General features: G+C 40.6%; 1 protein-coding gene across 1 annotated transcript in view; it reads right to left on the bottom strand.

Annotated features, from left to right (window-relative positions):
- Window positions 1-12521, bottom strand: part of pcxb (pyruvate carboxylase b) — a 268562-nt gene that overhangs the window by 30306 nt on the left and 225735 nt on the right. Inside the window, exons 16-18 of the mRNA XM_013914625.1 lie at window positions 9089-9329; window positions 8044-8211; window positions 6348-6429 (exon numbers count right to left, since the gene is read on the bottom strand). Of these exons, the coding sequence (XP_013770079.1) occupies window positions 6348-6429; window positions 8044-8211; window positions 9089-9329 (491 nt within the window). The remainder of the gene's footprint in view (window positions 1-6347; window positions 6430-8043; window positions 8212-9088; window positions 9330-12521) is intronic.

The raw sequence follows: 12521 nt of genomic DNA, 5'->3' as shown, positions 1-12521 counted from the left end.
TTAATACCATGACAGAAATGGCAGTACACTGAGCTTTTGGCTAATGATGACAAAAATCAGCCATATTAACGAGCCAAACTTATTACTTCAATAACAGAGACAAGCTTGTACTTTTTAGATTGAAGGAGTACATACTCCAAAGTGTTTGCGTGCCTCCACTGATCTTGGCGGGTAAATGGAGCTACTGTGAAATTAATGTGATATTAATGTGCATGTTGTTGCTCCTCAAATTCAACCGTCTGCCAAGTCAGGCAGTAATTGGGTCCATTTTCTTCTCTGTTTGTGAACACTTATTTTTAATCTTTCATTTATGCTTCCGTTGTGAAATTATAGTTTGGATTAATACAGTGTGGGGGCATGTTCGGCAGCTGAGTCTGATTCAAAGGTCACCGTGGGTGAATCTTTAGCTCCTCCCTAAAATCAGCTGCAGCTGAGCCGCCACACTCAACTTTATATGTGTGGGGGCTTTTAGCTGATGGACAAAGAGACATTTGCAACTTTAAACCACCTAATTTTAAGTCCACCGATTTAAAACGGTGGATACAACAAAGAGGAATGCCCTGTAACCATGGTAATTCAATCACTTCCTGTCAGTGTGAGATCTGGGTGTGAGAAGAGAGGGGGTCCCTGAGCTCTTAGCGTTTTGGAACCGGAGGTCATGGGTAAGGGCTATGACCCCAAAACATAACCTCCTTTATCATAACTTGTGACTTGTGCACAATGCACATAATTAACATCATGTTTTATTAAATAAGACTCAGTGAGCAAACTAGAGATCTTAAACTCATCAGGCTAATGTCTACTTAGAGCAGGAGGGTTACTTCTTTTTCCTCCATGAAGGTAACATCAGGTGGGCGGGCAAACTCGGCTAACACTGATTTGACTGGTTTAGTATTTAACCAACAGTAGAATTGTAATCTCAGCTAACCTAAAGTCTGGTAGGCCACAGTTAATGCATGTGTTAGCCTATCTGCTCTTTTTCCAAGTCTTAATTGCAATTATGCTAAATGGCACATTTCTCACTTCTGTCACACTGCAGGGGATTAACAGACTGTGACCGCCAAAGAATGATGTTTGACTACTAAGGCTTTGACCTAATCAACTCAAATAGTGATTGAAAACGATTTTTTAAACTGGTTTGAATTAATTCCCAAACACGGTGTGACACTTGATATTGTTTAAAAATAAACAAATGATATGTGACTGAGTTATAAGCTGAAATAAGGAGATAATGAAAGGTCAAAACATCATCTTACAAGCTAACATTTCATTTAAAGTGTCAGCAAGTGGACAGGTTTACACACGCCGAATCAGAGTCTCAGTGGAATTTGGGGGGATGAAGATAATCTGCAATAAGAGTTGAACAATGACACCGTTTGTTGCAAGACATTTAAAGAACTAAGAACATCTTAGTGGCGTCATATTCAACGAGAATGAACCATTCAATATAAGAGAATCTTGTGCGTCATTTCTACAGTTCTTGAAAACATCTTCAACGACTCTGGAGATGTTTTGAAGATCTTCTACACGTCTTTGTCTCACTCTCACACCCCCCCTCTCTCTCACCCCGCTGCCATAAACCTGCATTTACTTTACTGAAGAAAACGCTAATTTCCACTTTCCAGTATGTTAAAAAGATTTCACAATCAGGTTATTGTATCATATCTTATGCAGATGTGATTGTTTACAGATGCATGACACATTATTCAGTCAGTAAGTAACACAATGACTGAATTACACTATGTCAATGGCCTTTCAGTTTCTTTGGTCAACACTGTGGTTTATTCTAAACAGAATTAAACTAATAATAGAAAAAAAAGATATTTCTGAAAGGATTCAGGGTGTCAAGTCCAACAACAGTGTAAAACCCCTGAAACACACTTCAACCAGACCGGTGTGATAAAACAATTGATCACGACCGACTTGCTCCCTCTCTTATATCATATTATTCTTTTGTTATCTTAGCTCCTACTTCGCACTCTCGCGCTTTTACTGTTAATACTTTAGCCAGCTTGCCTTCTTCCCATAGTAATACCATTTTTCTTCAACTACTTTAAAGCATTTTATTCACACAATTGACTTTATTTGGACTTACCAGGTTTAAGTTAATCAAGATTTCTTCATCTAGTTTAATTTTTGTTTAATGTGGCACCTAAATCTTTTGTGTATTTTGGAATAAGTTACATTTCTGAAGCCTGGTGTAGTTCAAATAAAACAATTCAGAGTCTAAATCAACAGCAGCAGCTGCTTCCTGCTGTGTGCCAACATCATCTGGCTCTGTCCTGCAGAACCTGCTCAGTCGACTCCAGCCAGACTGTCTAAAAGACCCCTACGAATTGAAATCTGCAGATGTGCTTCATTCCCAGTAAAAGTCCCAATGATGACTGCCCAACCTGGAGAGAGGTGCTCTAACTCAAGCCAGCCTGCGACTTCAATAGCAAGCAAACAACCAGCTTCAGCTGCCGTATGATCAAACTAATGCCCCTGGTACTCTAAAGACAATTAAGGAAAAAAATGGTCTGAAAGTCTAAATGACTTTGAATTAGTCTGAAATAATAAACATTCAATCTAAGATTAACTTTGCAATTAATTTTATTCAATAGTAAACTGAGAATCAGACAAATCTTCATCTGCTCACCCCTTGCTCCTTTTGTACACAGATCCTTGTAAATAAATCCGACACACACGCAACCGTATGACGATAAATCTATAATTAGAACACAAAGGATGATAGGACAAGCTTTTTCCATAATTGAATAGTGTGGATTCGTTTGCTTCACTTGTTCCCCCCTTTTAGGCACCCATGGGAACACACATGTCCATAGATCACTCACACAGATGGCTGCTTGGTAGTGACGAACTGCCATCAATATTCAGCTCATTAGCAGCACAAAATCACTAACAGAGGATACAAACAGACAGACGCATACTTCTGCTTTCATTAATCTATACACACACTTTGTAGACTGACACACATATACAGTTGTAGCACGCACACACCAGAGGCTGATGAGACGAAGACACAATAACATTGTGGGAGAAAAAACCCAAATACAAGGGTAGATGTAGCAGGTTGGATACATTTAATGCCTCTGCTCAAACGTTTGTCTGGGTTCAGCTGTGAGTGTGTAGGGTTTGACCGTCTACACAGTTAACGTATACCCTCTGAGCAGAGCGTCTGCCATTTGTTACTAAATATTTTATCAATTAAATCCAAGCATGATGCACAAGAGAAGGCAGTAAATGCAGTGTCAAATAAACATGAGGACCATTTTAATATGTGTCATCATTCAGCTGCATAACTATGTGTGAATATGTATGACTTTTAAAACGCATGGGTATGTACGCACGTCGCGGCTTACTGCATAAACAAAGAGACAGCATGAAGACAAACAAATTAACCACAGAGCCAATGCTTTGCCATTTCTCTGGGAGAAGGAGATACCAAGAGAGATTTTGAGGGAGACGAAGGGAAAGGACAAGCAGAGGGGGAGTTGGAGGCATGGAAAGTGCAGTTAATTGGTTTGTCGCAGATTGAGAAAGAAGGAAGAGGAGGATGACGAGGGAAGACAATGTAAAAGCAGGGGGAGTAATAGGAAAAGGCATAAGAGCAGAGAGAGGGTGGGAGATCGAATAGGCAGCGCACACTACACTGCACTGATTATTGCTTTGAAAGAGAGATGGAAGAAAGCTGGGAGAGAAGCAGTAAACAGACTAGGGTCAGTGAGGTATGGAAGTGTCAGACAGTGCTTTTCTTGATTACAAATGTAGTAAGATGGGCAAACAGAGAGGGAAAGGGAGAGCGGCACAAAAATCACGCGGTGATGAAAAGAAGACACGAGGCCAAGATGACAGGTATAAAAGAAGCTGGATGTGAGAGGGAGCTGTATGCATAATGCATTTACCAGGGTCACCCCAGGATACAGGATAGAGCACGAGTGTGCACAAATGTGTGTGAGACAGTCTGCAAATTGAAATTCCATGAATAACCTGAGAGACTTGAAAAATTCTGGCTTTTGAGTAATGACCTTGTCTTTCTGTTCCCATTTTTTTGGTACTTTATGCTCACAAATTGACATTGTGTCATTAAACCGGACTGCGACAAAATTTCTTTCACTGAAACATTTATGTCGTGCTCTACAATGTTTCCTACTCGAGTCCAAGAACCTGTTGCATCCAGCTGTGGGTTAAACGAGTACTGAGTGAGCAGCAACGATGCAAACAGATTTTCCTTCATGGCTCAAGCCACACATTATGCTGCGAACACAGCACGTCCAAATGGCTCTGCTACTACGTTGCTTTATGAACAAAAAATCACTTCCTCTTCTATGAAAGGGTTTTAAATGTGAGTGATCATTACATTTTGCTGCAGAAACAATAAGCCAAGCAAAGCAGCTCATTCACTTTGAAGGACTCCTTCAGGTACAAACACCACCAACACCTGTGGTTTACCATCATTTTCTGAAACCACTGCAGCTGCACTGTAATTACGCTTAAGACGTTTTTTAGTCTCTCAAAAGTGGAAATGACTTGTGCTTTAACCCAGCCTAATGTGCCCAGCACTACAGAAGTACTGTGATGTGATATCACCACGATATACAAATTTAGTTTTTGATGTTTCTCTAATGGTTAATCCACCAGAATGTGCAAGTTCGTTAACTGAAATTATATTTTTATGGCTGAAATTATTATAATTATTGTGTTACAAATTTCTAAAATGGAAAAAATGGAAAAAGCACATTACTACTTCTGATTAAGATGCCAAGTGACAGTCATTTACTTGCATTTCTCGATAGAAAAATAAGAAAAATGTGTTTTAGTAAATGTTATGCTTGATTAAGGTCCAGCGTGCCGACTCGAGTTTGGGTGTAAAAATGTGAACCAAGCCTGTTATTGCCCTAATAAATAATATGTTTAAGTTTTAAACTGTTTTTCTATATTTATGCTTTCATGGTTTTATGACATGGTCTAATACATTTTCTAAACTAACAGTTTAAGGTGGGATTTTTCCTCATGTACGGGTTAATTACTTTAAATGTTAAGCACTGATGTAACCATGTAAAACAAACTAAGGCTTGCTAGATTCTGCATCAGTTTAACAAAAAGTGATTTTATTCGCGACAGGAACTGCAGAACCCTCTTCAGACCACGTCTGAGAATACACCAATAAATATGCAAAGCAGGGATGCACATGTGTGTACCACCACAGACTGAGGAGTCTGTGCTTGAGGATAACTGCAATGGGGCTACATAAGAGTCTATGCCAAGCGATCAATGATAAAACTAAGGACAATCACCACACGGCAAAAAACAGGCGATAGAAAATAGTGTGTCACAGAATATCAGGGCGACTACGCCAGTCTATTTAAAACATAATGGCCAATAATTTACCCTACAGTGCCAAACTTCTTATGTTGAGGAGCTGACAGTGTGCAGTATGAATATCATGTAAACAAAATTAGCTGGGCATTTTAAGGTTCTGAGTAATGGAAATGAGCTATCACATCTGGTTAGCAGAGCTGAGCCAGTATTCCCAACAGCATTACTCCACATAACTGAGCAGCAAACTCCACATCACTTTTAATTCCTTTAACCCGATTCGTTTCCCTTCAATTTTTAAACAGAAGTTTTACGACTGAGTGCGCTAACACATCTTTTCTGCTGCCCTCGCTGTGGGAGGTCATCGAGTCCAGTCGCTGATCAGAGGTGTGGGAGAATATAACATAATGCACAATACAAAGGCCAACAACAAGATATCTGGTACGATGCTGTTTGGGAAAGCAAATCAGTCACTAAGTGTGACATTAAGACATTTTCAGAGAACCTTAAACCCTTGAAACGCTCCAAGGATGCTCCTGATGTGCTTGTGCTGCACATCAGGTTTCAACTTTTAGCAAACTTATGAAATACGACCACCTTAATAATGGCTACTGCTGATATTGTTTATGAAACCATGTGAACCATTTATCTTATGGATCAGAGGAGGAGTTTTTTATTGACCACAGTGGTTTCCTTCTATTTTCTGTCTCCTTTTCTTTACATCGCCCTCTAACAATCGACTGTGTACTGTACATTATCACTGAGCAGAACACACAGGTCTGCCTGACTTTGACTCATGCATCGATTTGTTGATCAATGCCTTTCCTCCTCTGAAGCAGGACACTCAAAAATGTATTCTGAGCTTGATCTCATTAACAATTCCAAGCTGCAGGTGTAGTTTTAAACATTTAGTTACTCATCGCAATACTTACTAGTGCTCCTTTGGCCAAAAATAATTGTAATTCTTTATATGACTTTTTTTTTTTTTTAAACAACTGACCTGAGAGGCTAATGAGTGTGTGACATACCGGTGTCAAGCTTGGTCCCCTTGGTGCAGGCAACCATGGCTCCCATGCTGGGCTGGGAGGTCATCCCAGCCATGGAGTCAACCTAGAGAGAAACAATCAATATGAATACTGTTTGACCGAAAACCTAATTCATGACCTTTGTAGATTGCCTGTACATGTAGTCCTTCCCAAAGTCTTCAGCTAATTACACTGACCAGGCAGCGTTATGGCCACCTGACCAATATTGTATTGACCCCGTTTTGCTGCCAAAACAGCCCTGAGCTGTTGAGGCACAGACTCCACTGGACCTCTGAAGGTGTGCTGTGGTCGTGTAAGCTGTCAAGCCTCTATGGATTGGACTAGTTTGTCCAGCACATCCCACAGATGCTCGACTGGACTGAGATCTTGAGAATTTGGAGGCCAAGTCAACGCCTCAAACTCTGTTGTACTCCTCAAACTGTTGCCGAACCATTTTTTGCTTTGCAGCAGTGCACATTATCCTCCTGAAGGAGGCCTCAGCCATCAGGGTGTACATGCCTACAGCAACACTTAGCTAGGTTGCATGTATCAAAGTAAGATCCATAATGAATGGCTGGACCAAAAGTTTTCCATGTGAATATTGCCTGAAGCATCATACTGCCAGCTTGACTTCTTCCCATAGTCTATCCTGGTGTCAGGTGTTCCCCATGTAAGTGACACAAGCACCGGGTCCATCCATGTGATGTAAAAGAAAACGCGAGTCATTAAACCAAACCGTTTCATTGCTCCATGGGACAGTACTGATGCTCCTCTGCTCATGTTGTATTCTACATTTCTATCAGAACCAGCATTAACTTCTTCAGCACTTTGAGCTCATCTGTTGGATGGGCCAATCCCCCACATGGGCCAATCCCCACGTGCATCACTAAGCCTTGACCGCCCGTCACCACAGTTGCTTCCTTTCTGATAGATACTAACAACTGCAGACCGGGACCATCCCACAAGAGCTGCAGTTTTGGAGATGCTCTGACCGAGTCAACACCCAGTCTAGCCATCACACTTCAGTCCTTGTCAAACTCAATCAACTCCTTATGCTTGTCCATTTTTTTATGCTTCTAACATCAACTTAGAGGAAAAAATGTTCACTTGTTCTGTAACATATTCCATCCACCTACAGTGGCCGTAATGAAGAGATAATCAGATTTATTCACTTCCCCTATCAGTGGTCAAAACGTTATGCCTGATGAAAGCACAAAGAAAAAGTAATTTTAGCACACTTTATTGCAATTGACAGATAAGCCAATGAATACAAAGGCTGAGTGGGCGTTTAACCGATCCATGGTGGGCAATCAGTTGTTGCATACGGTGTTACAAAGAACTGAACAGCACAAACAGCAAATAGTAGCCAATTGTTATAATGAATCTGCCCATGCTGGCAGCATGCGTCAGTGATCGCAGTAAGGAAAATGATCCTGGCTTCAGCAACAGTTCCATCTTAATTTCAGTGACATTTCACAATGCAAACTGCAGGAACTGGTAGAAAATTAATGTTTGTTCATGTTGTGAGGATAACTGGCGTGTAGACTGAAATAATTATTTTCTCATTATTTGTCGAATAGCAGTTAGCACTCGCCATATGGCAAGCATCCTATAATGACCCTGATATCAATTTTAAATCAAAGTTATGGAGAAGTCCCACTTTATTAAGTCTCATAGAAGAAACATGTTAAATACGTACCGCCACATCAACTACATCAGCACCAGCTTCAGCGCAGGCCAGCATGGCAGCAACACCAGCTCCAGCTGTGTCGTGCGTGTGCACATGGATGGGTACGTCTGGGAAGCGGTCCCTCAGAGCGCTGATCAGAAGCTTACTGGCTTCTGGCTTCAGCAGGCCGGCCATATCCTGGTGGGAGATGGAGGGGAGAAAGGTTATAGGTCTGAGGAATACATGCAACGCACTCATTAGCACAACAGAACGAAGAGTCACATTTTCTACACTCATTATGAAGTGTAAATTATAACTGATATTACTACAAATTGCAGGCAGAGCTTAGATGTTTAGTTGTGCTCCCTTTGATGATCATTGCACTTCAAGAAATTATTATACATGCCTGTTTCCTCCTTTAAAAGTTAACCTCATTAGCTCTGCCAGCCGTTTATGAGATTGTCACAGCTGCGTGTGATGGTGCACACTGTGGCAGAGTGTGCGAGTTTATCATTTCACGTTTCAAAATATTCGGTCATGCCTGAATGAAGAAATTAATTCATTGTGAGCATTATCAGTCTATTCATTTAGATAAGAAGCTCAAATATACAAGTTAATTTAATTGAAGCAAGCTGAAAACCTTCAGCTGCGTTCAACAGTTCACTTGTGAGAGAAACTCAAAGGGTCACTTTAAATCCATGTGCGAGGTGTGTATGCTGTGGACACTGGTTATTGATGGCTGGATATTAAACATTCATTTCCATACTAATGGCACCAAATGTAACAGCATCAGAAAAAGATCAGTACTGTAGATGCAGAATATTACAGTTTGCTCACATGATGAAATATTGGTCAGTTTTCAAGTTCTCGAATTAGTCAAGCCAAAGGAGCTTTACCATCAACACAAAAGATTTATGTTATTTATGTCTGGAAGCAAACTGGCAAGGATTTCCACACAGGAGCAAAGCAAGTGCCAAAAACTTTAGATTTTCAGAGGGAAGGAAAAGATGGCCTGTGCAGCTGCCGAAGTTGAGTAGCACTAAACCGCTCCCAGGTCCTTTTTTTATTTACTTACCTTGATAGATAGGATGTGAGTTCCAGCTTTGACAAGCTCATCTGCCAGTTTGACATAGTATTCCAGAGAGTACTTCTGCCTCATTGGGTCAGACACGTCACCTGTGTAGGAGATGGCAGCTTCAACTACGCCACCTGCTGCTCCAGCAGCCTCCATACCCAGCACCATGTTAGGCAGGTAGTTCAGAGAATCGAAGACACGGAAGATGTCCATGCCGTTCTCCTTGGCCACCTCGCAGAACCTTATGGTGGGAGCGGGAGAGGCGATCGTGTTAGTCGACCCACACAAACTGTAGTGTTTTTAAATGTTAATTGTAATCAGGTCATGGATGCTGTCAGGACTGCCTGTACACGGTGAGATTATCACACAGTCTCACTCACACATACATAATGAGTTCGTCTTCATGCACAGTGTACTCCAGATAATGGTGCACATCCGGGTAGGGATAAGCTGTTTATATCAGTCTCCATATCGGCACTCATAAATATTGCTGTACCTGAGTAAATACAATATTCCCACTATTTTCATGAAAAGTACGCTTACACAGCCCACAGGAGCTCACAATGACTGGAGAGAAATGTATAGCCGCCTCATTATCCGAGCTGCTAGTGGTAAATCCCTCCTATTATTGCCTTGGCCTCGGTATCTTAATCAGGTTTTTCATAAATGGGGTGAGTACGTACTGTAGCTGTGCTACTGTGAATGCAGTATTTACACAGACTGAGAGCTTTTATTTTGGCAAATAAACAAATACGCATTGTGTGTTCATTTGTGCCACAAGAGGATTAGCTGTCAAACGTCTGTGTCCAGTCTTTATTTAGAAATACAGTACAATGTATACAAGCGCTGTCTAGTCTATGCTATCTGGCGCCAAATGGAAAAAAAACACTGCATTGCCCTAGATATCCAACTCAGAGCTGAAGTGATCATCATTCATGCAATGCAGGAGGATAAGTTTTGTTGTTAAGAAGTTCATAAAGTCCTAATCTAGTAAGCAATCATATGACCCCTTCATTTCTTTAGGCCGCAAACATTTCACATCCCTCTCCCTCCAAAGTGTACTGTGACCCTGTAAAAGAATTTAAATCAATTAAATAGAACGGAATTACTCTTTTGATTTGATTTAGCTAATGAAGACGCTTAGGTCACTTGGCTGTTAGCTGCTGCACTGAAAACATTGCGGGTGAGGGAGTGAGCGTGTAAGCGGGATGGAAAGGGAGCCGGGCAAACAGATCAAAGTCATTAATCACAATGATGTGCAAATTTTCGATGGCACTCTCCCTATGGGACGCAGACTGAAGAGGGAGACGAGGACCAGGAGGAACAGAAAGAAAGAGGGAGTTAAAAGGAAGGTAAGAAGTGTATTATGCAGGGAGACGAATGGAAGCATAAAAATGGGAGTTATGAGTGGGGATAAATGATTGGTGTATGGAAAGGAGGGTTAGAGTAGACGTGTAAGGATAGGGTAGTTGTGTGATCCAGGCTCTAATATTTGTGTATGCACTGCAGGTGTGTAAGCTTGTATATATATTACTCATGCACATCAACAAAGTAAGCTTGTCAATCCATCTGGAAAAGAACTGCAGGCGTGTCGGTGCATGTGTGGAGGTAGTGCAATATTCATGGCCCTAAGTGCATTACTAATATACAGCTGTATCAATGATGTGTACCTCGGTAAGCATGCCGAGAGACTACAGGAACACATCAACCAACTGACCTGATTAAATGTGAGTAAATTGTGTGGTTTGTGGCTAGCCACCGTACGGTGCATCTAATTAGATATATCGAGAGGAGAAGCAACCGTGCTGGAAGGCTAGGTTGGACATGTCCAGCTTTTATTTTGTAGGCGCACTACTGCTGGGCAGATGCTATAACATAATTATTACAAACACAAGTAGCTATAAAACATCCCTAATGTCATTAACTTGAGCTTCAAGAAGCTAACTGCTGAAAAGGTTGGAAAACAGCATGAAATATGAAGCTCGTCTCATAAAGCTGTCAGAAACAGTGTCATCGTATGTTGATTAATTTTTATCGATATGGGAAATCGAAATTATATATGACACTTGGGCAACTGTTCTTAAAAATTTAAAAAGCCAATGTGGTGTAAGAGTGCTGTGCAAATTTTATATGAGCATTGGGGAGTATATTCACTTTTCAGAGGTGGAAAGATTCTGTTTCCTTCACTTTCAAAAGGCTGTGCAAGTGTACAAAACAAAATCTACAAAGATGATTCTGTAACAAAAGGATGTAACCAAAACTCACGAAAGGTTTACAGAAAACACATTTTGTTATTTTGAAATCATTTCTCAATTCCAAACTACATCATGAGCAGAAAAGAATGAAAAATATGTGAATATGATTAAAATGTCTTCCTCCAAAGAAGCAGACACCTTTCTAAAATGTTCTTTAATAATATTTCTCCAGCCTTTTTGAAGGTCTTTGAAAGTTTGTCGTTGGACATCGTTTTGATTTTTTACTTATTTTCAGTTCAGTCTTCGGACCGTACCATTTCACAGGAACTTTAGGGAGGAAATGGTGTTGTGTCTGCACACCTTGCCTTAAAAATTTTAATGAAACTGGATAAGCAGACAGCATAAGAATAAGTCGCCTAAAAGATCGTCTACAGCAACTGAACATGTGAGAGTCATGTCCTGAAGAACTGGGGGAAAGAATCCAGCAAAGACCTGACAGGACCTGAGATACGCATCAGTTTGTCAAATGACTTTTTGATGAAGCCTCAACATTAATGGTCTTAAAGGAAGGGCAGCTGTGAAGAAGTCATTCTTAAGGAAGGGAAACTGTGAGAAAAGGCTGACGTATGCCACTGAACAATCAGTGAGAACAGGTCTGACGGAGGGTTTAATCCAAATTTGAAGTCTGGAGTAGAAATGCTCTCTGCTGTACTTTTTGCTTAGAAATAAACACCTCCGCGTGATATTATTCAAGAACAACAATACATTTCATTTTCAATAATTTAACAAAAAGTGCATGCATGAACCTGACAGTTAGCGACGTTGTTCCCATAGAAACGACAGAAAATTTCTGAAATAATGTCACAATGACAGACAAAGCAGAAGGAGCAGCAGGTGGCTTTAAGAAAATCTGATTAAATTCATGTTTTTCAACAAATCAATAAAAACAGTTTCCAACACAGCTGAAAGAAACAAAAAAAGCCAGATGGGGAAAACGTTAAAGCCGCTCCAGTGTTACGAAGTGTCAGCTGAGCTGTCCAAAGCTGGATGACCGGATACTGACTTTACTCTGAATACTGAAAACTACACCACTGGTTTGTAATAGTCATTAGATCTCTTTGACAATGCAACTTAAGCTGGACATGCGTGCATGTCGGGGCATTCATCACTGGATTAATGGACATATTTGGATTCAGAATACACATATTCATAGTAAACCTGAATAATCTGAAAATGTG

The sequence above is a fragment of the Pundamilia nyererei genome, unplaced genomic scaffold (genome assembly GCF_000239375.1).
Source record: "Pundamilia nyererei isolate P.nyererei 1_Seehausen unplaced genomic scaffold, PunNye1.0 scaffold00211, whole genome shotgun sequence".
Lineage (NCBI taxonomy): Eukaryota > Metazoa > Chordata > Actinopteri > Cichliformes > Cichlidae > Pundamilia > Pundamilia nyererei.
This window is presented reverse-complemented; position numbering and strand designations above follow the sequence as displayed.